The 25,398-nt window shown below is 35.3% G+C and overlaps 1 protein-coding gene across 7 annotated transcripts in view; it reads right to left on the reverse strand.

The window, feature by feature from the left end:
- STXBP5L (syntaxin binding protein 5L) overlaps positions 1 to 25,398 on the reverse strand; it is a 348,858-nt gene that overhangs the window by 90,705 nt on the left and 232,755 nt on the right. For all 7 annotated transcript variants that reach the window (XM_056109191.1, XM_056109190.1, XM_056109192.1 and 4 more), the window contains 4 exons: positions 22,691 to 22,731; positions 19,074 to 19,291; positions 4,574 to 4,746; positions 2,566 to 2,691 (listed from right to left, as the gene is read on the reverse strand). In XM_056109191.1, the coding sequence (XP_055965166.1) occupies positions 2,566 to 2,691; positions 4,574 to 4,746; positions 19,074 to 19,291; positions 22,691 to 22,731 (558 nt within the window). The remainder of the gene's footprint in view (positions 1 to 2,565; positions 2,692 to 4,573; positions 4,747 to 19,073; positions 19,292 to 22,690; positions 22,732 to 25,398) is intronic.

Consider the following 25,398-nt stretch of genomic DNA (forward strand, 5'->3'; position numbering starts at 1 on the left):
GGTTAGAAACAGACTCACAGACCAATGGAACAGAGTTGAATTCTCTGTCACAGATTCACAAATATATGATCACTTAATCTTTGACAAAGGAGCAAGAAATGTCAAGTGGAATAAGAAAAGCCTCTTCAACAACTGGTGCTGGGAAAACTGGATAACTACCTGGAAAAAAATGCACTCTGACCTCTGTCTAATGCCAGGCACAAAAATCAGATCAAAGTGGATTAAAGACCTCAATATCAGATATGAATCCATAGGGTATATGAAAGAAAATGTAGACAGAACCCTCCATGACATTGAAGCTAAAAGCATCATATAAAACACCACTGACCAAGCAAGTGGAAACAAACATAAAAAAAATGGGACTATATCAAACTAAGAAACTTCTGCACCTTAAAAGAAACAGTTACCAAAATACAGAGAGAGCCCACTGAATGGGAAAGAATATTTACCCAACACCCATCTGATAGGGGATTAATATCCAGTATATACAAAACACTAGTAAAATTATACAAGAAAAAAACCTCCAACCCCATCAAAAAATGGGGAGAAGAAATGAACAGAAGCTTCCTCAAAAAAGAAATATAAATGGCCAAAGGGCACATGAAAAAATGCTCCACATTGATAATCATCAGGGAGATGAAAATCAAAATAACAATTAGATATTGTCTCACACCACAAAGACTGGCCAAAATTCAAAAGAACAAAAGCAACCAGTGCTGGCATGAATGTGGGGAAAAAGGGAGACTCTCTCATTGTTGGTGGGAATGCTGACTGGTCCAGCCATTTTGAAAACAATATGGACATTCCTTCAAAAACTAGAAATTGAGCTTCCATATGACCCTGCAATAATGATCTTTTCAAGTATTGACATCAACAGATATTGGCCTAATAAAATGAGATGTATCTGATTTTTCTTTTACAATTCTCAGAAATATTTAAAAATAATGCTAGTATTATTCATTTTTTAGAAACATGATGAAATTTGTACAGATAGTTATTTGAGCTACAGTATTTTGCAATTGAGGCAGTCAATGTGGCAAGTATTCAAATTATCTTTATTATAAAAGTACAGGTTCTTCAGAGGCTCTGTACGGTCCCTATTTGGGAAAAACAGTCACTAATATATCTTTTTCTAATGAAATTAAGATCTGAAACTGGCAATACACTTTACAGTTTCTGAATTCTAACATCTTTGTTTCTTTTCTGGTCAATCTTTTCCAGTATAGAACCCTAAAGATGACTTGGACTCAGTAAATTTCCATGGTAACTACCTGATCTGACTTTTTGTTTTCCTATACAGGCTAGCATCTCCATACTGGTCGGAGACTGGCAGTTTATAAAACCATAGTGATAGACCAGTGGTTTTCAACCCTTTTCACACCTGATGTTTTGCAGACCAGGGGATAAAAAACATTACTCTAGAAGACACATACATTCTTAGCATATAGTGGAACTACAGATGATCCCAACTAATTTCCTCTTCTCTCTTTATCATGGGCTATTCTGCTAACTGTCCTACTTCATTTTTTCACTTGTGAAAAACTCCCAAAATCTATATTAATCTCTATCCTTCCACCACTACCCTCCAAAAAAAAAGAGGCATCGGAGATGAAATATTTTTATATTCCTCTATTTTGATAATTTCAAGGAGTACTCATTAAGCTCACCAGATTTAGCTAGGGGTTATGTATAGAAATATAGAGGCTGGAGTGATAGAACAGGGGGTACTGCATTTGCTAAATCTGCTTTAGATCTCTAGCACTGCATATGCTCTACCCCAAGACAGAGCCTGCCAGGAGTGATCCCTGAGTGCAAAGTCAGGAGTAATCCCTGAGAATCACCCAATGTGATTCAAGAACCAAAAAATATAAATAAATAAATAAATAAAAAATAAAGAAATACAGAAAAAGTCAAATATTTATAAAATATACAATTTATAAAATTTGACTTAAAAATAACAAGAAGATGAAATATTGAGGAAATTATTTTGGCACTACTCACACATTTAAAAGCAAGAGTTTAATCCATATTTTATAACTTATACCTAAATAAATTTTAGATATATTACAGACTTTAATGTGTTAATAACAAAAAAATTTAGAAAAAAATATATAAAATTTTATCTTTAAGTGAGAAGGGCCTTTTGAAGTATGATACAAAATACAGACCCACAAAAGAATACTAAAAAAATAGAATTACTTGGGGCTGAAGAGGTAGTACGGCAGATAGGGTGCTTGCCTTGCATATGGTCAACCTGGGGTTCATTCCCTGGCACCCCATGTGGTCTCCCAAACTTCGTTAGGAGTGATCCTTGTGCACAAAGCCAGGAGTAAGCCTGGAGATTAGCCTGGTGTGGTCACCCCCAAACCAAACATACAAAATAACAAAAATGATAAAAGAAAGAAAAAATAGAAGTACCTTAAAAATTTGTGATTCATGTTTAATAAAAGTCCATACATGGCTTCTTTCAATTTTAGTGACTCACTTAAGTGTTTTAAAAGAAACATGTAAATAAATCAGAGATACTTAAAATTAAAAAAATTAAAAGAACATTGAGCTACTTACATGCCATATGCTGAGTTTACAGCAAGACTAGTAATCTGTTGAGGAGGTTCTCCATCCACCCACACCAGCTGAATAACAAGTTCTGCTTGATAGCCTGGGGGCATTCGGACTGGTTTAGACTTAACACTAGACCAAAAAAAAAAAAAAACTGGAATTATAACACATTCACTTTAAATAAGTATGAACAATTAAACTTCAGAACTATCTTCTGAACTACGTGGAATCTTCACACAGAAATATAAAACACCAAGCACTGAGAAGAAAACAGAATAATTATGTGTCTTTTAGCTTTAAGTACACCACACACTTTTTATTAGTTTTTTCTCTCAAGGATATTTTATTTAATCAGATCTACAACTTCTTTTTACTTCCAAGAAAAATGTTATTTGTATTAGGTATCTTACATGATATTCATTACATAGATACCAATTTGTTATTCACAATAAAAAGACTCTTAATGTTACCAAACTTGAAATTTCAGTATAACCCAAACCCAAATTCCTTTCCTCTCCCTCCTGCTATGAAGCTCTCTCTACTCCAGTTCCTAACAATTTTTATCATTCTAATTATTTAATTCAAAAATATTGCATCACTATGAGTATAAATGTCTACAATCTTGTTATAAAAGTCTTCCTTGACTAAATGCCTTTCACTCCTACCTTACATTCACTTATCAAAAGTTGCTGGGGACTATCTTCAAAAATATAAACAGAATATGATCAGCTTTTATGTCTCTTCTAGTTACTTTACTACTCATCCGACTTTAGTTGGCAAATACTGGATAGTCATTTAAGTCTGTATTTTAAATAAATAACAATATATTTTTTATATAGAGAGTAATGCCCATTACAATTTTCAGAACATACAATACAAATAAAGTTCTTTGTTTATCTGAAATTGATATTTTTGTATCCTGTGTGTTTGCATGCTGAATCTGGCCCCCTACTTTTTGTGCTTTACTTCCAACTCCAAATCCATTTTCAGTGAGATTGTCAGTGATAAACCTATGATTTCAGTAGTGATCATGTCATTTTTTTCCAAGTCAAAAATCCTACAAAGAGTCGTACTTTAATTAGGAATGAAAACCATGATTCTTAATATAGTATGTAATTGGCACTAAACTTTTATGTTGTCTTCCCCTTATAGTTTCCCCACCTTCAATAGCATCTATGTATATTTACTTTTATTAAGTCACAAGAAAAAACTTGGGGGAGACCAATGATTACAAAGGTATGGTTCTTTATTGTATGATAAGCTGATTTCACTCTAAAAATCTTATAAATATTTATTTCATAAAGATGGGAAGCTAGTGGTATTTGTGGGGTATGTTAGATAAAGTTTTTTGAGTAAAAGACTTTGATATTTTTATAGGAAGTTCACAGAAATTCCTCATAGGTTTGATTCTCTATCTAATACTCAAAGCATATGGTATGCTGATGAAGAAGCAATAAATATTAGTTTAAGGAAATTGTACACCTTCATATTATATTACTAAAACTCATAAAACAATGAATATGGGTATTACCATGGTTTTGCATAACTTGAGGTTTTATTAGATTATGACACTTAAAGAGTATAATTTATTAAAAATAAAATCAGTTTTTTAAAGTATTATGCAATATCCTAAAAATCATGAAATTTTCTCTTTCTAAGTATTCTTGCAAGAGTACATTTGATTTTATCTTCCATTTCATGAAAATTGAAGAAGTTCCCTAAACATAGCTTTTCAGTTGGGCAGTACCAAATAAGTTGCCATATTTCAGGCCTAACAAATATTTTCCCAGTTTATCAAGCTGTGTTCCTTTTGGGTCCTTTAGGGGAAGGAAAATTATGAATTGCTAAAAGAATAATTATATTGTGCATTATTTGTAGATGTTTAAAGAAAAGTAGAAATTGGGGATTGTGTTATTTGATAACAATTTGAGTAGAGGAATAATTATTAATTGATGCAGTTTTAAAAAATTATATAATGTGCAAAATTATTTTGAAATTTGATTGCAACTCTTACTTGAGACATGGAATACTATCTTTCGTTGCTCCTTCACTTTCTACAGTATTAGTACTTCCAGAAAGACTTCTTGAAGAAGGAAGCTGAGATGAGAGATCTGGGAATGGAGGACTTGTTTCTGCTTCAGGGGTAATAATATCTTCCACATCACACTGAAGACGTACTTCTAGTGACTTAAAAGAATAAATTTTAATTTACTCTGTCATAATAATAAATACTTAACATCAAAATATGATCATTTTAGCAGTTATTTATTTTACAGACCAATGATTTCAATATACAACAAAGTGATATATCACATAAAGAATAAAATCCATATACAATAAAAGAGATAGAGAAATGGGAGGGACATGCCTACTTCAATGAAAGAAATTGATTGGATGTGTGTATATATCTAGACATAAAATCCATGAATAATTATTTGTAAAAGATGCCTAGTTTAAAAAATCATTCATTAAGAGCAACATAAAATGTCTAGACCCAGACCTTCACACCAGGCTGTCTTCATTGGAGCAACTCAGAGGTGGGAGGGTGAGTTTCCCTCCCCACCCCAACAGAGTCCTGAACTCTGAACCACAGCAAAAAACCTCCAGAACTCAATTGCTGCTATGCTCAAGACCATTCTCCACAGGCTTGGATGAGCCTCACCCATACGTAAATCCAGGTATGCAGGAACGGTGACTGAAATCTCCAAGCTCTCTCTGAGCAGGAATGGGCCTCCTCCCTCCATCTTCCAAGCTTATCAGTAGCTTGGCAGTCACACTCAAAAACTGCCCCTGGTGCCATATAATCTCAACAATGGCAATGATTCAGAGATTCATAAATAAAGCTCCTGGAAGGGAGTGATATAGGCCGAACCCATGAGTGAATCTGCTGTATAATCATATTCTAAATTTTAGAATTTCTGGAGCAAACTCTCATACACTACACCACTGATGTCCAAGAGAAGCATACATTTGATTGGGTTTAACAAACATATTTTTAATCTCTTATGCACATGCTTAATGGCTCCAGGATGAAATACAACAGTCTTCACACACTTTCCTCTAAGAAAACTTTATTGTACCATTTTTAGTGGATTATTCATAACAAGCATTATAAAATTAATTGATTCAGTTCTGCTCTGGGGAGGGCTGGTTTGGGATTTGGAATGGAAAAATTCAAAATATGGTGATGAGAAGGTTCAATGGTGGTGGGATTGGTGTTGGAATATTAAATGTACTGAATTATTGTGAACAACTTTTTAAAAATAAAATCAAATTAAAAAATCCTTCATTAAATTTCAACTTTGAATTCATTTGATAACATTTTCAAAAACAAGAATTAAGAGCTCAGCAAACTGGAGCTCATACTTTGCATATGGAAGTCCAAGGTATAATCCCCGGCGGCACCCCATATGGTTCCCTAAGCACTGCTGAGAGTGACTTCTAAGCACTGTTGGGTGTGACTTCCCCAACTTTTTCTAAAGCAAATTATATATACTTGCCTGTATTAGTAGTTTAGTTTAATTTCATTACCTTGGACAGAATAGCTTATTGATAAATATAATTTACATTGATTTAAATTTACAAGGGAATTCAGAAAATTCTAAAATGAAAACAAGTAGGGGCTGGAGCGATAGTACAACAGGTAGGACGTTTGCCTTGCATGTGGCTGACTCAGGTTCGATTCCCAGCATCCCATATGGTCCCCTGAGCACTTCCAGGAATAATTCCTGAGTGCAAAACCCGGAGTAATCCCTGTGCACTGCTGGCTGTGACCCAAAAAGGTAAAAAAAACAAGCATGCGATGACTACATTAAATGATTTTATTAAAATTTATTTTTAACAAATATTTGCTTTATAATGTAGAAAACATTATTTTGAGGATTTAAAAATCTTATAGAAATATTATTATTGGGTGGTAAGCATAAAATCATTTTTCAAAATGATTTTCTTAAAACCATGACAATTACCAAGCATTTATTGATCACTATGCTTAGATACTATAAAGATCTTATATGTTCATCACAAACCCTATGAAACTGTATAATTTTACTTTTCTTCTTTTCCTTTTTTACTTTTTTCTACATTATTGACATATAATATTGATAATATTTACATATAATTTTATACATTATGAAAGTGAGCACCCTTCTACTGATTAATGGAATATTATGATTTGCCCAAGGAAACAAAAGTATTCACTGGAAAGGTCAGACTCAAAAACTATTCTTAAAAGCACATGAGAAAATGCTCTACATCATTAATCATCAGGGAGATGCAGATCAAAACCACAATGAGATACTATTTCACACCTCAGAGACTGGCCCACATCCAAAAGAACAAAAGCAACCAATGCTGGCGCGAATGTGGCGAGAAAGGGACACTCCTTCACTGCTGGTGGGAATGCCAACTGGTTCAGCCCTTTTGGAAAACAGTATGGACCATTCTCAAGAAATTAGAAATTGAGCTCCCATTTGACCCAGCGATACCACTCCTGGGAATATATCCCAGAGAGGCAAAAATGTATAGTCGAAGTGACATCTGCACTTGTTTGTTCATTGCAGCACTCTTTACAATAGCCAGAATCTGGAAAAAACCTGAGTGCCCAAGAATAGATGACTGGTTAAAGAAACTTTGGTACATCTACACAATGGAGTACTATGTAGCTGTTAGAAAAGATGAAGTCATGAACTTTACATAGAAGTGGTACCACATGGAAAGTATCATGCTAAGCGAAATGAGTCAGAAAGAGAGGGATAGACATAAAAAGATTGTATTCATCTGGGGGACATAAAGTAACAAAACAGAAGATTAATACCTAAGAATAGCCGAGATCAGTACCAGGAGGATTACTTCATGGCTTAAAGGCCAGCCGTGCACTCTAGGGGAAATGGCAGCTCAGATAGAGAAGGGAGCACCAAATAAAGGGTGTTTGGAGGATCCTCCCAGGAGGGGAGATACATGTTGAAAGTAGACTATGGACTGAACATGATTGCCACTCAATGCCTCTTTTGCAGACCACAACACCCAAAAGGAGAGAGAACAAAAGGGAATGCCCTCCCACAGAGGCAGGGTGGGATGGGGGGATGGGTGTGGGAGGGATACTGGGATCCATGGTGGTGGAAAATGGGCACTGGTGTAGGGATGGGTACTTGATCATTGTATAATCGAAACCCAAGCACAAAAATTTGTAAATCTACAACTGTACCTCATGGTGTTTCACTAATAAAAATTAAAAAAAAAACCTATTCTTTCATAACTAAACTTATTATTTTTAAGTATAAAATTCATATTTTATTTAAGTATAATTGACATTTTGGGTGTACAACAAATTTACAATTATCATAAAATAAGTTTTCTTTGCAACTTTTTATTTTTATTTAATCACCGTGAGATAGTTACAAAGCTTTCATGATTGAGCTTCAGTCATACGATGATCAAACAATTATCCCTTCACCAGTATACATTTTCTACCACCAATGTCCCCAAGTATCCCTCCTGCCACCCCCCACCTCACCCCAACCCCTGCATCTATGGCTGACAATTTCCTTCTTACTCTCTCGCTCTACTTTTGGGCATTATGATTTGCCATACAGATACTGAGAAGCCATCATGTTTAGTCCTTTATTTTCTTTCAGCATACATCTCCCATCCTGAACAATCCCTCCAACCATCATTGACTTAGTGATTCCTTTTCTATCTCAGCTGCCTTCTCCCCCAGGCAGGCTTCCAACTGTGAAGCAATCTTCCAGCCCTTGTCTCTACTGTCCTTGGGTGTTGGTCTCATGTTATTTTATATTCCACAAATGAGTGCAGTCATTGTATGTCTGTCCCTCTCTTTCTGACTCATTTCATTTAGCATGATATTCACATGTACAACCACTTAAAAGCTAATTTCATGACTTCATTCTTCCTAACAGGTGCATAGTATTCCATTGTGTAGATGTACCAAAGTTTCTTTAACCAGTCGTCTGTTCTCGGGCAGTTGGGCTGTTTCCAGATTTTGGTTATTGTGAACAGTGCTGCAATGAACAAACAGGTGAAGATGTCATTTCTATTGTGCTTTTTTGCACCCCCAGGATATATTCCCAGAAATGGTACTGCTGGGTCATGTGGAAGATCAAATTCTAGCTTTTTGAGGGATGCCCATATTGTTTTCTAGAAAGGCTGGATCAGTCAGCATTCTCACCAACAATGAAAGAGATTTTCTTTCTCCCCACATCTGTGCCAGTAATGGTTGTTCTTATTCTTTTTGATATGTGCCAATCTCTGTGGTGTAAGATAATATCTCATTGTTTTGATTTGCATCTCCCTGATGATTAGTGATGTAGAGTATTTTTCCATGTGCCTTTTGGCCATTTGTATTTCTCTTTTGTGGAAGTTTCTGTTCATTTCTTCACCCCATTTTTTGATGGGGTTGGTGGCTTTTTTCTTGTATAGTTCTAGTTAAAGTTTGTATATCCCATATATTAATCCCTTATCTGATGGGTGATGGGTAAATATTCTTTCCCATTCAGTAGGCTATCTCTGTATTTTGGTCACTGTTTCTTTTGAGGTGCAGAAGCCTTTTAGTTTAATGTAGTCCCATTTATTTATGTTTGTTTCCACTTGCTTAGTCAGTGGTGTGTTATATGATGCTTTTAGCTTCAATGTCATGGAGGGTTCTGCATACATTTTCCTTGATGTATCTTATGGGTTCATGTCTGAGATTGAGGCCTTTAATCCACTTTGATTTGACGTTTTGTGCTTGGAGTTAGACAGAGGTCAGAGTTCATTTTTTTCCAGGTAGTTGTCCAGTTTCCCCAGCACCAGTTGTTGAAGAGACTTTCCTTGTTCCACTTCACATTTCTTGTTCCTTTATCAAAGATTAAGTCATCATATAATTGAGAATCTGTGACAGAGAATTCAACTCTGTTCCACTGGTCTGTGAGTCTGTTTCTAGCCCTATACCATGATGTTTTAATTACTACTGCTTTGTAATACAGTTTGAAGTTGGGGAAGGTATGCCACCCATCTTCTTTTTCCCTCAGGATTGCTTTAGCTATTCATGGGGCTTTATTGTTACATATGAATTTCAGGAATGTTTTGCCTATTTCTTTAAAGAATGTCATGGGTGTCCTGATAGGGACCACATTAATTTGTATAATGTTTTGGGGAGTTTTGCCATTTTGACAATGTTATTCCTCCTTATCAATAAGTAGTTTCCTCATGTCTTCTTCTATTTCTTAAAGTAGGGTTTTGTAATTTTCTTTGTATGGGCCGTTCACCTGTTTAGTTAAGCTGATTCCGAGATACTCGATTTTCTGAGGCACTACTGTGAACGAAATTGTTTTTTTAAAATATCTTTTTATTCTCTCTTATTATTTATATATAGGAAATCTATGGACTTTTAGGCATTGATTTTGTAGCATGCCATTTTATTCTACAAATGTATTGTTACTGGGCACTTCTTTGAAGATTCTTTAGGATTTCCTAAGTATAGTATCATGTCATCTGCAAATAGTGATAGCTTAACCCCCTCCTTTCCTATAGGGATGACTTTGATATCTTTTTTCTTGCCTAACTGCTATGGCAAAAACTTCCAGTACTATCTTGAATAAAAGTGGTAAGAGTGGGCAACCTTGTCTTGTCCCCAATCATACAGGAAAAGTTTTTAGTTTCTCCCCATTGAGAATAATACTTGCTGTGGGCTTGTGGTAGATGGTTTTGACTATACTGAGGAAAGCTCTTTTAATTCACATTTTGTTGAGTGTTTTTATCATGAACAGGTTCTGGGTCTTGTCAAATGCTTTCTCTGCATCTATTGCTATGATTATATGGTTTTTATCTTTTCTTATATTGATATGTTGTATTATGCTTTGACTTGCAAGTGTTAAACCATCCTTGCATCCCTGGGATGAATCCTACTTGGTCATAGTGTAGGATCTTTTTGATGAGTTGTTGGATTCTGTTTGCATGATTTTACTAAGGATCTTTGCATCTGTGCTCATCAGTGAATTCGAGCTGTAATTCTCTTTCTTGTGGTATCTCTGTCTGCTTTTGTTATCAGAGTGATTTTTTTCCTCATAGAAACTGGAAGTTTCTGATTATTCAATTTCCTGGAAAAGCTTTGAAAGGATTGGGAGTAAGTCCTCTTTAAAAGATTTGGAAGAATTCACTGGTGCATCCATCTGGACCAGGATTTTAGTTTTTGGGGAGACTTTTTATTACCGTTTCAATTTCCCTGATAGTGATAGATCTATTCAGGTACTCCAAGTCCTCTTGGTTCAGCCTTGGGAGGCTATTAGAATCCAGGAATTTATCCATTTCCTTGAGGTTTTCTTGTTTCATGGCATAATAATTCTCAAAGTAATCTCTGATGATCCTTTGAATTTCTGTAGTTTCTGTTATGATGTCCCCCTTTTCATTTGTGATTCTGTTTATTAGGGTTTTCTCTCTCTTGCTTTGTGAGTATTACTAGAGGTTTATCTATCTTGTTTATTTTCTCAAAGAACCAGCTCTTGGTTTCATTGATCTTTTGGATTGTTTTTGCACTTTCATCTCATTAATTTTTGCTCTAAATTTTATTATTTCCGTCTTCTTGCCTGGTTTGGGCTCCTTTGATTGGTCATTTTCCAAGATTTTAAGCTATGAGGTTAGGTTACTTATGTGAGCTCACTCTTCCTTCCTGAGGAATGCTTATAGAGCTTATAGAGCTATACATTTTTCTCTTAACATAGCTTTTGCCATGCCCCATAAATTCTGGTAATTGGTGTCTTTATTCTCATTTGTTTCCAGGAATCTTTTGATTTCCTCTTTGATTTCCATTCTAAGCCATTGGTTGTTCAGTAGTGAGCTGTTTAATTTCAGGTACAGTTACTTTGCCTCACCACCACCAAAGTGTCCAGGAACCCCCACCGACAGCCCTGTATCACATCCTGTCCACTTACATCCCCTCTCTTCCAGTCCGGAGTTCTCAATTTGTATTCCAGTACCAATAGTTTGTAATCAATTGACTTGCCCATTATCTTGTTTTACTTCCTATACACCAGAGATGACTGAGCTGATCCAGGGTCAGTTATTCTCCCTCTGGCTACTTTTGCTAAAATGCTACCCTCCAATTCCATCCAAGTTGCTGAAAACTGCCTGACTTTATCTTTCCTTACATTTCATACACACATATATTTACATATGTACTTATGTCTATATCTATATCTATCTACATATACATACACACACACATATATATATCACTGTCACTGTCCTCCGTTGTTCATCGATTTGCTCGAGCGGGCCCAGTAACGTGTCCATCGTAAGACTTGTTGTTACTGTGTTTGGCATATCGCATACATCATGGGTAGCTGGCCAGGCTTTGCCGTGCGAGCGAGATACTCTTGGTAGCTTGCCGGGCTCTCCGAGAGGGGTGGAGGAATCGAACTCGGGTCAGCCATGTTGGTTGCATGCAAGGCAAACGCCCTATCCGCTGTGCTATGGCTCCAGCCTATATATGTGTGTGTATATATATATATATATATATATATATATATATATATATAATTTCTTTGCCCATTCATGTGTCACTGGACAATTTGCCTCTTATATAAGATGTGGTACATCTCACAGTGCTGGTCCACTGACCAGGAATTTAGATGATTCTCGTCAGTCAAGTTTTAACCTAAAATTTGTAGGGAGGCCCATTTTTCAACAGGTTTAATAAAATCAGAGAAGTTCTCAAATGAATTATTAGAGATACAAAAGAGACCATTAAAATTTTAGTAATTTTCCCCATTTAACCTTAAAAAATACTTATAAGGTTAAATGGGAAAAATGTATTTTTCAGGTTGCAATGGCCACAATTGACTTTTTTCTTTGTTTTGGTTTTTTGGGTCACACTCAGCAGTGCTCAGAGCTTATTTCTGGCTCTGTGCTCAGGAATTACTCCTATCAGGGCTCAGGGGACTCTATGGGGTTGCTGGGGATCAAATCTGGGTTGCTCTAATGCAAAGCAAGTGCCCTACTCACTGTTCCAGTCCCCACATTAAATTATTTTAAGTGCCATATATTTGAAGGTAAATTATATATGAATATATAGATGTTAAATGGCACTGCTTTTTATAGGCATCCAAAGTAGACTAATAGTGTGTGTGTGTGTGTGTGTGTGTGTGTGTGTGTATGCGTGTGCGCATGTGCATGCACATGTGTGTTTTAATTGAATCACTGTGAAATACACAGTTACAAAGTTGTTCATGTTGGGTTTTAGTCATACAATGTTCCAACACCCATCCTTTCAACAGTGTTCATTTCCCATCACCCACGTCCCCAGTTTTCCCCAAGCCTGTCTCTATGGTAGTCTCTCTCTCACCCTTACTACTTATCTCCCTCTCTCTCTCTGTCTCCTCTCTCTGTCTCTCTCTCTGTTTCTCTTTACTTTGGGTATTATGGTTTGCAATACAGTAATGAAAGGTTATCATATACCTCCCTTTACCTACTTTCAGCACTCAGTTCTTGTCCACAGTGATCATTTCCAGCTGCCAACCATGAACCAGTTCTAGTTCTCATTTTGACTGTCCTTGAGTCTCATACAATATTTTTATATCCCATGTGAATGCAATCATTCTATGTTCATTCCTTTCTTTCTGCCTCATTTTCACTCAGTATGATGCTTATGTCCATCCAGTTATAAGCAAATTTCATGACTTCCATTTTCCTGGTGGATGTATAGTACTTCATTGTGTAGATGTGTCTTATATTAATAAAGGAAATATTGGTTTTGTACTATAAAATATTGTATATAGTTCTGATGTAGACATGTAAGATATTGCAATAAAAATTTCTCTCTCTCTCTAAAAAAACCTGAAAAGGCATAGAAAATTCAACATAACTGAAAAACTAATTCATTATTTAAAATGTAAAATATCTCTTAGCAAGCTAGTAGTAGATATACCTTCCTTAATCTAAAAGAGGGCAACCATAAGCACAATGACTGAATATTCCCACTTTTAAAGAAGCTCCTTTAATTAAATGCTTCTGGTAGAACTGGTTTCAAGACTGTGAAATTCCTAAGTTGTTGCTTGTACATGATACTCTCTGTATACATTCCTCCAAATCTTAATGATAATATAAGTGGATAGAGTATTCTTGGGAAGGTGTTCATTATATCAAATTTTTGTACTATATCTCTGTAGTCTCCCAGGTATGTAGAGTTTCAGATAGATCTGCTGTGAATTTTATGGCTTCCTTGTATGTAAGGGTTTTTTTTGTTTGTTTGTTTCGTTTTGTTTGTTTTTGACCTTACTGCTTTCAGTATTCTTTCTTTATCTTTGGATTTTGTCATTTTGAGTACAAAGTAGGAATTTTCCTACTTGAGTTTACTTTTTCTGGGACTTTTCAAATCTTTTGGATTTCAGTTCCTCTAATTTTCAACTCTTGGAAATTATAGTCTATAATTTATTTAACTATTTTTCTTCATCAAATTTGCCTTTTTGCTCTTCAGGAACTCCAGTAATTCTTATATTGTCCTTCTTGAACTAATCTGGTAGTTTTCTGATAAATTCTTCATTTATTTTCAGATTATTTCCCATCTTTCTAGAAGTTTCCTAATATTCTATTCAGAGATTCTAATAAGTCTTATCTAAATATCATTTATGATACTTTTCATTTTTTGTAGTTTTCTCATTCAGCATCAATATTCACTCTCCTGTGGTTTTCTGCTTTTCTGGTAACTAGCTGTACCACTTTAAGCTCATATGAGGGTGTCACTAAAGTCACTGAGAATTTACTGAGTTACTTGGTTCTGACTGAACCTTCTATATTAGTTTAACTCATTGAGCTTGATGGGCTTCTATGTGTCTTCCTTATTGAGTTTACTGTGGTCCTATTTTGTTGTTGTTTTTATTTTTTTTACAATGTTGTTCACATTAATTGATTACATTCAACATTTCAACACCAATCCCACCACCATTATACCTTCCCACCACCTTTATTTAGAATTTTCCCACCACTGTTCAAGCCTGCCTGCCATAGGCAGATGCTAGATAATTTATTTTCTATTGCTTATTGGGCTGGGGCGATAGCACAGTGGGTAGGGCATTTGCCTTGCATGCAGCAGACCGGTTTGACCCAGGTTCGATCCTCCACTCCTCTCAGAGAGCCCAGCAAGCTACCAAGAGTATTTCTCCCACACGTCAAAGCCTGGCAAGCTACCTGGGACGCAATTGATATGCCAAACACAGTAACAAGTGTCACAATGGAGATGTTACTGGGCCCACTCGAGCAAATCGATGAACAATGGGAGGGCAGTGACAGTGATGACTTATTAGAATATCATGAGAGAATATCATAATATTCTCAAATATCACAATTATCTCACTATTATCAAATAATAGCACTATAGCACTATCCTCCCATTGTTCATCAAATTGCTGGAGTGGGCCCAGTAATGTCTCCATTGTGACACTTGTACTGTGTTTGACATATCGAATATATCATGGGTAGCTTGACAGGCTCTGCCATGTGGGTGAAATACTCTCGGTAGCTTGCTGGGCTCTCCGAGAGAGGTGGAGGAATTGAACCTGGCTCAGCCGGGCTGGCTGCACGCAAGGCAAACACCCTACCACTGTGCTATCGCTCCACCCTATCAAGTAATAAGGATTATATATTTTAAGGATCTCATTTGATCACAAGAATTAAATATCAAAAATCTCACTACCATCCCTCTCTCTTTCTCTTTCTCTCTCTCTTTCTCTCCTTTTGAGCATTGTGGTTTACAATATTGATACTGAAAAGTAATCAAGAATATGTCTTACCTACTTTTAATCCTCAGATCTTGTCCAGTGTGATCATTCCCAGATATTATTTCATAGTAGTCTCTTCTCTATTTTACCCATCTTCAGCCTCACACACACTTGTGGTTAGTTCCAACCCTTCACCAGTACTCCTAACCCTGTTTACCCTGGTCATGGATATTATTCTTTTACTATATATATCTCTCTCTCTATATATATCTATATATCAGAATAATATATATATTATTCTTCTATATATATACGCACAACAAATGCAGTTGTTCTATATTTTCCCCTTTCCTTCTGACTCATTTCACTCAGCATGATATTTTCCATGTTCATCCATTTATAGGCAAATTTCATGACTTCATTTTTCCTGACAGCTGCATAGTATTCCATTGTGTAGATGTGCCATACTTTCTTTATCCATTCATCTGTTCTTTGGCACTCAGGTTGTTTCCAGATTCTGGATATGGTGAATGGTGCTGCAATGAACATAGGGGTGCAGATGGTGTTTCTGCTGTGTGCTTTTGGGCCCCCAGGGTATATTCCCAGAAGTGGCATTGCTGGGTCAAATAGGAGCTTAATATATAGTTTTTTTTTTTCTCTGAGAAATGTCCATATAGTTTTCCAAAAAGGCTGGGCCGGTCAGCATTTACACCAACAGTGAAGGAGAGTCCCTTTCTCCCCACATCCATGCCAACCCTGTTGCTTTTGTTCTTTTAGATGTGTGCCAGTCTCTGTGGTATGAAATGATATCTCATTGTTGTTCTGATCTGCATCTCTCTGATGATTAGTGATGAATAACATTTTTTTTCATGTGCCCTTTGGCCATTCAAATTTCTTCTTTGAGAAAGTTTCTATTCATTTCATCACCCACATTTTCTGACGGGATTGGATGTTTTCTTCTTATAGAGTCCAACCAGTGCCTTGTATATCCTTGATATTCACCTTCTATCTGAAGGGTATTGGGTGAATATCCTTTCCCATTCTGTAGTCTGTTGCATTCTTGTCACTGTTTCTTTTGAGGAGCAGAAGCTTCTTAGTTTAAATAGTTCCATTTGTTTATCTCTACTTCCACTTTCTTGGTCAGTGGCAATTCATCTTTGAAGATACCTTTAGCTTCAATGTTGTTGAGGATTTGGGCAACCGTTTCTTTCAATGTACCTCATGGATTCTGGTCTAATGTTGAGGTCTTTAATACATTTTTATCTGACTTTTGATAGGTAGAGGTCTGAGCCCATTGTTTTGCAAGGAGCTGCCCAGTTTTGCCAGCAGCATTTGTTAAAGAGGCTTTCCTCGCTCCACTTTATATTTCTTGCTCCCTTATCAAAGATTAGATAATCATATATTTCAGGGTGTGTGTAAGGATATTCAACCCTATTTGATTGGTCTGTGGATCTGTATTTGTTCCAATACCATGCTTTTTTAACTATTACTGTTTTGTAGTATAGTTTTAGGTTGGGGAAGATGATGCCTTCCATCTTTTCCCCCCCCAAGAATTGCTTTAGCTATTCATGGGGGCTTATTGTTCCATATGAATTTCAGGATTGTTTGATCAATTTCTTTGAAGAATGACGTAAGTATCCTTTTAGGGATTGCATTGAATCTGTATAATGCTTTGGGAAGTATTGCCATTTTGACAATGTTAATTGTCCCAATCCATCAGTAGGGGATGTATATCCATTTCCTCATGTCCTCTTTTATGTCTTGAATTAGTGCTTTGTAGTTTTCTTTGAACGTGTCCTTTACCTCCTTAGTTAAGCTGATTCCAACTTACTTGATTTTCTGAGACATAATTGTGAATGGGATTGTTCTGTTTATATCACTTTCTTCTCTCTCATTATTTGCATATAGGAAAACCATGGACGTTTGGGTATTGATTTTATAGCCTGCTACTTTAACGTACAAGTCTATTGTTTCTAGGAGCTTCTTGGTAGAGGCTTTAAGTTTCTCTAAGTATAGCATCATATCATCTGCAAATAGAGCTTGATTTCTTCCTTTCCTATCTGGATGCCTTTAATATATTTTTATTGACTAACTGCTGTGGCAAGTGCTTCCAGTACTATCTTGAGTAGATGTGGCAAGAGTGTGTAACCTTATCTTGCCCCTGAAGGGAAGGCTTTTAATTTTCCCCCCCATACTGCCGTAGGCATGTGGCAGATGGCTTTAACTGCATTGAGGAAAGTTCCTTCATTGTTCATTTTGCTGAGAGTTTTCATCATAAATGGCTGCTGAATCTTGTCAAATTCTTTCTCTGAGTCTCATATAGTTTTTATCTTTTCTTTTATTGATTATGTTGATTGACTCGAATGTTAAATCATCCTTGCATTCCCGGGACGATTTCCACTGATTATGGTCTATGATCTCTTTGATGAGTCATTTGATTCTATTTGCTAATATTTTGTTGAGGATCTTTACATCGGTGTTCATCAGGGATATTGGGCTGTAATTTTCTTTTTTTGTGATGTCTTTGTCTTTTGGTATTAGGGTGATAGGTGTCTCATAGAAACTGTTTGGGAGTGTTTCTGTTTCTTCAATTTCCTGGAAAAGCTTGAGAAGGACTGGCAATAGGTCCTCTTTAAATGGTTGGAAAAATTCTCTAGTGAATTCATCTGGACCTGGGTTTTTGTTTTGGGGAAGACTTTTGATTACTGTTTCAATTTCCTTGATAGTGATAGGTCTATTCAGGTATTCTAAATCTTCTTTGTTCAGTCTTGGTGTATTTATATTTTCTAATAGTTTTAAATAAAATCTTTAACATATTCTTTTTTGTTACTGTGTTTGGCATATTGAATAAGTCACGGGTAGCTTGCCAGGCTTTGCTGTGCAGGCGAGATACTCTCGGTAGCTTGCCGGGCTCACTGAGAGGGGTGGAGAAATCAAACTCGGGTCAGCCAGGTTGGTCACATGCAAGGCAAACCCCCTACCTGCTGTGCTATCACTCCAGCCCGAGAAAAATACCATTATTTTAAATAATTAAATTATTTTGTTTAAAAGTTGATAGGGTAACACCCTATCAATAAATAGGGTAAGACCATATTTGTTTCCACCCTTAAAATATTACTATATAGAAAATAACATAAATAAATGTATTATAATTAAAAATGTATTATAATTAAAAATGGAGCAATAGCACAGCGATAGGGCATTTGCCTTGCACACAGCCAACATGGCCAACCCAAGTTTGATTCCTCCGCCCCTTTCGGAGAGCCTGGCTAGCTACCGAGAGTATCTCGCCTGCACAGCAAAGCCTGGCAAGCTCCCCATGACGTATTCGATATGCCAAACACAGTAACAACAAAAGTCTCCAATGGAGACGTTACTGGGCCTGCTCGAGCAAATCGATGAACAACGGGAGGACCGTGATTGTTGTTGTTGTGATAATTAAAAAAATATAGAAGTTACTTGGTACAAAAGAAAAAAGAAACTTGTGAAATTTAATAAAGTACAGAGAAATAGCTATTAATTTCACATTTGTACATAAAATATGTCTAGGAATGTCTATACAAAAACCTATAGGCATAATCCATCTGTCTAAGAAAATTAGATTTTGTTAGAGAATTATTTTTGTTACTTTAAACCAAACTCAAAGTATGTTTTACTAAATAACAAGAATAATTAAAAATCTTATGAACTGGATTACTAACCACATATTGCAATCTTGATGGATTAACATCACACAATGTAATAGACAAATCTTATAATTGCTTTTTTTTAACAATAATAAGTGTGAAAGCTTAATTGACTTACCACTATTTCTGTTGTAATTTCATGTTTGCTGAATTTATAAATTATGACATATGCAGAGACTCCTGATACACAGAATATTCTGCTCTCTGGACACCAGTAAATCATCTGAATGGCATATGGATCTTCCTCTACAATTTCACATGTCTGTTTTCCTTCTCCTGGCTTCTGTTTTTCAAATACTTTTGAAGTTTTTAACTTGTACAGCATCTGCAAAGTTACTAAAAGATATTGAACTATGGTTAGATTCTAATTGGGACTTAATTATTAGATATTTTGAATGCTGACTTATTTTTACAAAAGTAAAACCCAAGTAAGCAAAATAAATTGCATTTAATATTATATTATAATATTAGTAGAGTTTAGATGGAGGGAACTCCAAGGGAAATATAAGCATTTATTGGATATACATTACTTATAAAAAGGAATATGTATGTTATCTTTATCCAGTGTCTCATGTGATCTTCAGAAAAGTTCTGTAAAGTGAGAATTTTAATATTCATTTGTTGATAAAAAACATAATAATTCAAGAAGTTTATAATGTAAATACTGAACCAAATTCTCTCTTTCGGAAAATCCCTCAATCTCTTTTCAATTTTCCTCTTTGTTTGTTAGATGAGAAGTTGATGTTGTTTTTACAGAGTTTAGTTCTACCCTCCAAATTTTACATATTCCTTCATACGATTAAATCTGTAATATATCAGTAACAATATCATGAGACCAGTAATCTATCATTATTTTACGAAGAATATTTTCTGAGTAGTTGTTGAGAGTAGGATTATTTAAAATTTTATGAAATTTTGTATTTTCAGTTTTTTCTATTTAGCTGAATATCTTGTGTATTCAAGACCTTAATGACAACATTCTTATAACAGAAGTTCTAATACTGTAAGAAATCTTAAATCCTAAGAAAATTCTAAAGATCTGAAAATCCCAGTCAAAAAGTACATAATTTGAAATGAATCTAAAACATCTTAGTCAAGTACTACCACTATCACTATCTCTCTGGCTCCTTTAAATATATCTCTTTAAATAAAATGATTTTACTTCACTTAAAATTTACTTATATGTTTATATTTTGGGGTCTACTTCCAGAATGGTTGGAGGCAAGACGGTTACCTTCTCATACTTGGAAAGGTTGGCATATGACTCTGAGGACCAAACTTGGGACTTCATATATACTGGGCATGTACTTTAGTCTTTTGAACTATCACCCTGGTTCCTATATATGTTTATATATTTATGCATGTATTTGTTTGTGGAGGGGAGAGAAAGTGGGAGGCAGGATAAGGAATAGAGGGAGGGATAGGTTTTTAAATGAGAAAGAAATTGTACTAGGTCTTAGAGACTTGCTTGTTAGCTGAATGCGATATAACACACATGATTATTTCATGAAACATGGTAATGGTAAAAGAACGTTGCAAATATGATAAGTCATTAAGGAGCTGATTTTGAGTTAGTCAACATAGGTTCTTCTTTAATGAGCCTTATGTAATCAGTCGAGCCATTCTATTGAGGAATTGGACGGTGCTGAAGACAGGATACTTCCTTGCTTGGCTTGGAAGAAATAAGTCACCATGCATGAGTTTTAAAGTACCCCTCTCTCCCCAAATAATTCTACCAACAATCACAGGAACTTGTAAGGGAGTCCTGAGCCTTAGATAAAAGTGCTGCCCTAGGGGCTGTAGAGAAAATTCAGCCAGTAAGGTGTTTGCCTTCCATGCAGCCAATCCAGGTTCAATATCCAGCACCCAATATGGTTCTCCATGTCCCAACAGGAGTGATCAGGGATCACTGAGCTCAAAGCCAGAAGTAATCTCTGACCACATCTGAGTCATGGCACCGACCCCAAATATGCAACTCTAGCCTGAAAAACCCTGAAAAAAAGAACCCAGCTAAATTCTACCAATTCCTGGCACCGAGAAATTTGGGGCTTATATGGAAATTGTTTTAAGGTGTCAAATTGTGGTAATTTATTATTAGATAAATAATAATCACATAATAACATAAAACTCAATTATTTAAATTCATTACAAACCTACTTCTTGTACTTAAGAGTGTTCTGCAAAATTATCAAACTAAGTGGTATCTCTTCAGTCCATCAAGTTAGAAATAAAACTTGGAAACTGATTACGGTAGGAATATTAAACATGCAGAAACCTTGGCATTACATTTTCTCAGTGTGAAAAATAATATTTATCATCTGAGTTATTAAAATATGATGCTTGTATAAGTGAATATATAGAGTGTAAAAGTGCCTGCAAATAGTTTAGAAGCTAATTGGTGACTCTGAGGTGGCAAAAACCAAACTATTTTTAATTATTGTAAATAATTTTCCTGAAAAATAACTACTTATAAAAATTTTTACCAAAAGAAAGTCTGTTACCTTTTAGAATTTCCTCTAGAACAAATAATTGGTCCTAATTCTGTGAAGTCAGTGAATAGTTTATATATTTTAATTATTTCATTTGTTCCTGTGTTATAGAATTCTAATTTATAGATTGATACTATTTGCCTTCTGATTTTCTGTTTATCATATTTTTCTTAGAAACTATTCACTTCCAAACTTCAAATATAACTTTGATGCTAATTTTAGACCATTTTCCTTTCCAAATTCTAATTTTTTACTTAGACTTACTGACATTATAAAATCCAAATCTCAGGAATATTATTTTATTTCCAAAAGAGATACTTACATCTTGCTGGTTACTCATCTTCATAAAATTAAAAATAACCTTTTATTATTCTTCTCTCTGTTTCCTGATTATCAAGATCTTAACTATCTTTTAAAATACATATTAAATGTTATCACATTAAAATTACTTCCTAGATATAGCTGGTTCAAATAAGCTTCTCATTTCTGATGACAAATAGAACTTAGTTTGTATTATATTGTTTACTCTAAAGTAATATGTAAATCCACTCATAATTCTTAAGAAAACGAAAGTTTTAGTCACTAGAAAACATAAAAGCAATCAAATCTTAAATATATTTAAATATCTTTCAATACTGAGTAGAAGTATCAATTTTATTGTTTAAATTACATAATTTTAAGAGTTTAAAACTTTTTTAAATGGTTTTTTGTTAAATCATTTTTTAAAATTCTCATAAGACTTCATAGAATAGAAGGAATTAAAATGAAGGCAAATGGGACAAAAGTTCTTCTCTGAAACAACACAATTAGGAATTAAAATTTTCTGAACAGAGTTAATGTAAAAGAGTTGCTTGCCATTGCATCTTGCTGCTTGCATACATAGTTGTTTGCTGACAAAACTGATTTGAGTTTATATACAAACAGAAAAAAGTATGGCATAGATAAATTTAAAACTAATTTAATAAGATAAAAATGAAATTTTGTCACATATTTATATATGTGTACTAAATTTGGTGGGCGTGGGGTAGGGGTCGAGGTGTTAGGCCATACCCAGCTGTGCTCAGGGCGGTACTCAAGGAGGTCCCTGGGCACCATACGCAAGCCAGCATGCATCTTACTAGCTGAACTATCTTTCCAGCCCCACTCTATGTGCTAAATATGTATCTGAAATAATTGTCCAAAGTAAAAATTGGTAAATAACTATAAACCAAATGTTTCCGTAACAAAAGAGAAGCTTAAAACTTACTTGCAGAAGCATCCCAAAATTTTACTGATCCATCTGCATGGCTAGATGAAAAATAAGTCAACATTAAAGTGCAGTTTTGAAAATGATATGATAAAATATGTTTAAAAGTTGATAAAAAAACTATTCCAATGAAAACTGCTTTAACACCTTCTAAATTCAAAATAAGTTGATTTCAAATTAAAACACCAAAATCTAAATTTAGGAAAAAAATAATAAAAACTTAAATTTTACTGTAAAAAATTTATGTGTAATAGCAATAAAAACTGGCATACAAAAGATTAAAAATATTTTTAATATAAAATTATTAAAGCTCAGCTTAAAATTCTTGAGTCAATATTTATTATATCTAACATAATACATTTTGAAATAAATATCATTAAATAATTAAAGTTAAGGTTTAAAAGAGAAGAAAGGAATTCCTTGAATTGTATCAGATTTGATAATAGCGTAATAACATCAAGTCAAATAGCATTGCAAATTTAAGAAATCGTTTTTTGTGGTTTTTTTTTTTTTTTGCTTTTTTGGTCACACTTGGCAATGCACAGGAGTTACACTCAGGAATTACTTCTGGCAGTGCTTGGGGAACCACATGGGATGCTGGGAATTGAACCAGGTCAGTCACGTGCAAGGCAAACACCCTACCTGCTGTACTATTGCTCCAGCCCCAATTTAAGCAATTGTTTAGAAAACATCGTAGCTAGAAAACTTTACAGTTTGTGTTGTGAAGTATTAGGTTTGGTTATCCTGATACCAATAACAAGTTAAGCATTACACACACGCAAAAAAAATTGCAATCCAATATTTCCATGTACAGACATAAATATTATCAATAAATATTAACAAATTAAATCAAGTATATAGAAATATAACATTCATGAGTAAGTATAATTTATCCCAGAAATACAAGAACAGTTAGACTGAAGAAAATTGATCATCATATTAAGAAAATCAATCACCATACTGCAATCATAATACCATTTTAACAATTTTAAAGTATTAGAATAAAAGTGACTTTAAAATTACATCCACAATGTTGACTCTTTATATAGTTCTAGAACATTTTCATCTCTCTAAAAAGAGAATTAATATCCTTTAATCAACATTTTTAATACTCTTATTTACCAGTAACTAAGGATTTTCTAAGTTTTTCATACAACTGGAATCATCAACATATGGTCTACTGTACCTGGCTTCCTAACAGCATGTAATTTGATCTCCAACTATTCTGTTTTCTCCTTTACACTCATTAAGACCTGTTTTTCAAACTAGAGCCATTCTGGGGCCAGAGTGGTAGTACAGTAGGTAGGGTGCATGCCTTGTACCCAGAAACCTGGGTGAGACCTTTGGCACCAAATATGATCCCCTGATTCTGCCAAGAGTGACCGCTGATTTGCAATCAGAATCAGGAGTAAGCCCTGAGCACTGCCAGATGTGATGCAAAAACTGAAATAAAAAAATAACTAAGCAAATAAATAAACTATAGTCATTTTTGACTAGGACCCACAGCAAACAGGTGCATTGCATCTCATTGTGAGTAACGTGAGAGGCTTGCTTTCCTCTTCTTTTGTACCTTCAGTATGTTTTTGATGCTTCATGGTACTATGTTGGTTTGCATAAATCCAGATAAGTCTTTCCTCTCTGTAATAGGGTCTACTCCTCATGCAGACAGGAAAAACCAGCTATGGGACTCCAAAGCCCTCTTCCAGAGAAATAGTCAGGGGATCTGTCTAAATGACAGGAGCAGGGATTTAACAGGTATTGTTTCAAGTACCCTACAAATCTCAGGGCTACCCTAGAGGCAGGTAGCTCAAGGAAAGACTGGAAATGATCACTGCTATAGAGAATGAGGAATCTGGGACTCTGCAACAACTAACTCAGTGTGGGCCTACTTTCAGCGTCAAAGAAAAAAACCTGGAAACCAGGATTTCTCCCAGCCCAGAAGAAAGGATGGGATGGACTCCTTCCTGCCAGGACATCTCTGTGGAAAATGAGGCCCAAAACCACATCCAGTTCAACCTGAAGACTCGAGGCCATCCAGTTCTTCGTGGGATATCTATGGCCAGGTCTGGGTAACTCTGACGTGCCAGAGAAGATTAATGTTGTTATTGGTCTGTCTCCTGTCTTTAGCTGATCCCCAGGTCTTTGCAGTAAATAATGGGGTATCCCAAATGGAGAGTTCTCTAATCTTGCTGTGTTTATACAAAAGAACAAGCCAGGTTTGGTAAGCCATCTGGCAAAGTTTTAAAATGAAGGTGGAAAGAAAGCCATGTTTCTATAACTTGCTTTTTGTAAGAATCAGATTCTAATTCTACAGAGGTGATTGAATAAATGTATTAGCACAGCAGGTAGGGCATTTGCCTTGCATGTGGCCAACCCGGAACCAAGTTCGATTCCTCTGCCCCTGTCAGAGAGCCTGGCAAGCTACTGAGAGTATCTCGCCCTCATGGCAAAGCCTGGAAAGCTACCTGTGACATATTCGATATGCCAAACACAGTAACAAGTCTCACAATGGAGACATTACTGGGCCCTCTTGAGCAAATCAATGAACAATGGGAGGGTAGTAGTACAGTGCTAGTCATTTTTGTATGAAGTTGCATAAATTGCCTTAATTTTATTCTGCTTTTCCTTAATGGGTAATGGTGCTAACATCTTTGTGTGTATGTCTCTGCATGTGTGTGTATTCTTGCTATTTAGCTTTCTTCAGAAAA

Source organism: Sorex fumeus, unplaced genomic scaffold (genome assembly GCF_029834395.1).
Source record: "Sorex fumeus unplaced genomic scaffold, SorFum_2.1 ptg000265l, whole genome shotgun sequence".
NCBI classification, from domain to species: Eukaryota; Metazoa; Chordata; class Mammalia; order Eulipotyphla; family Soricidae; genus Sorex; species Sorex fumeus.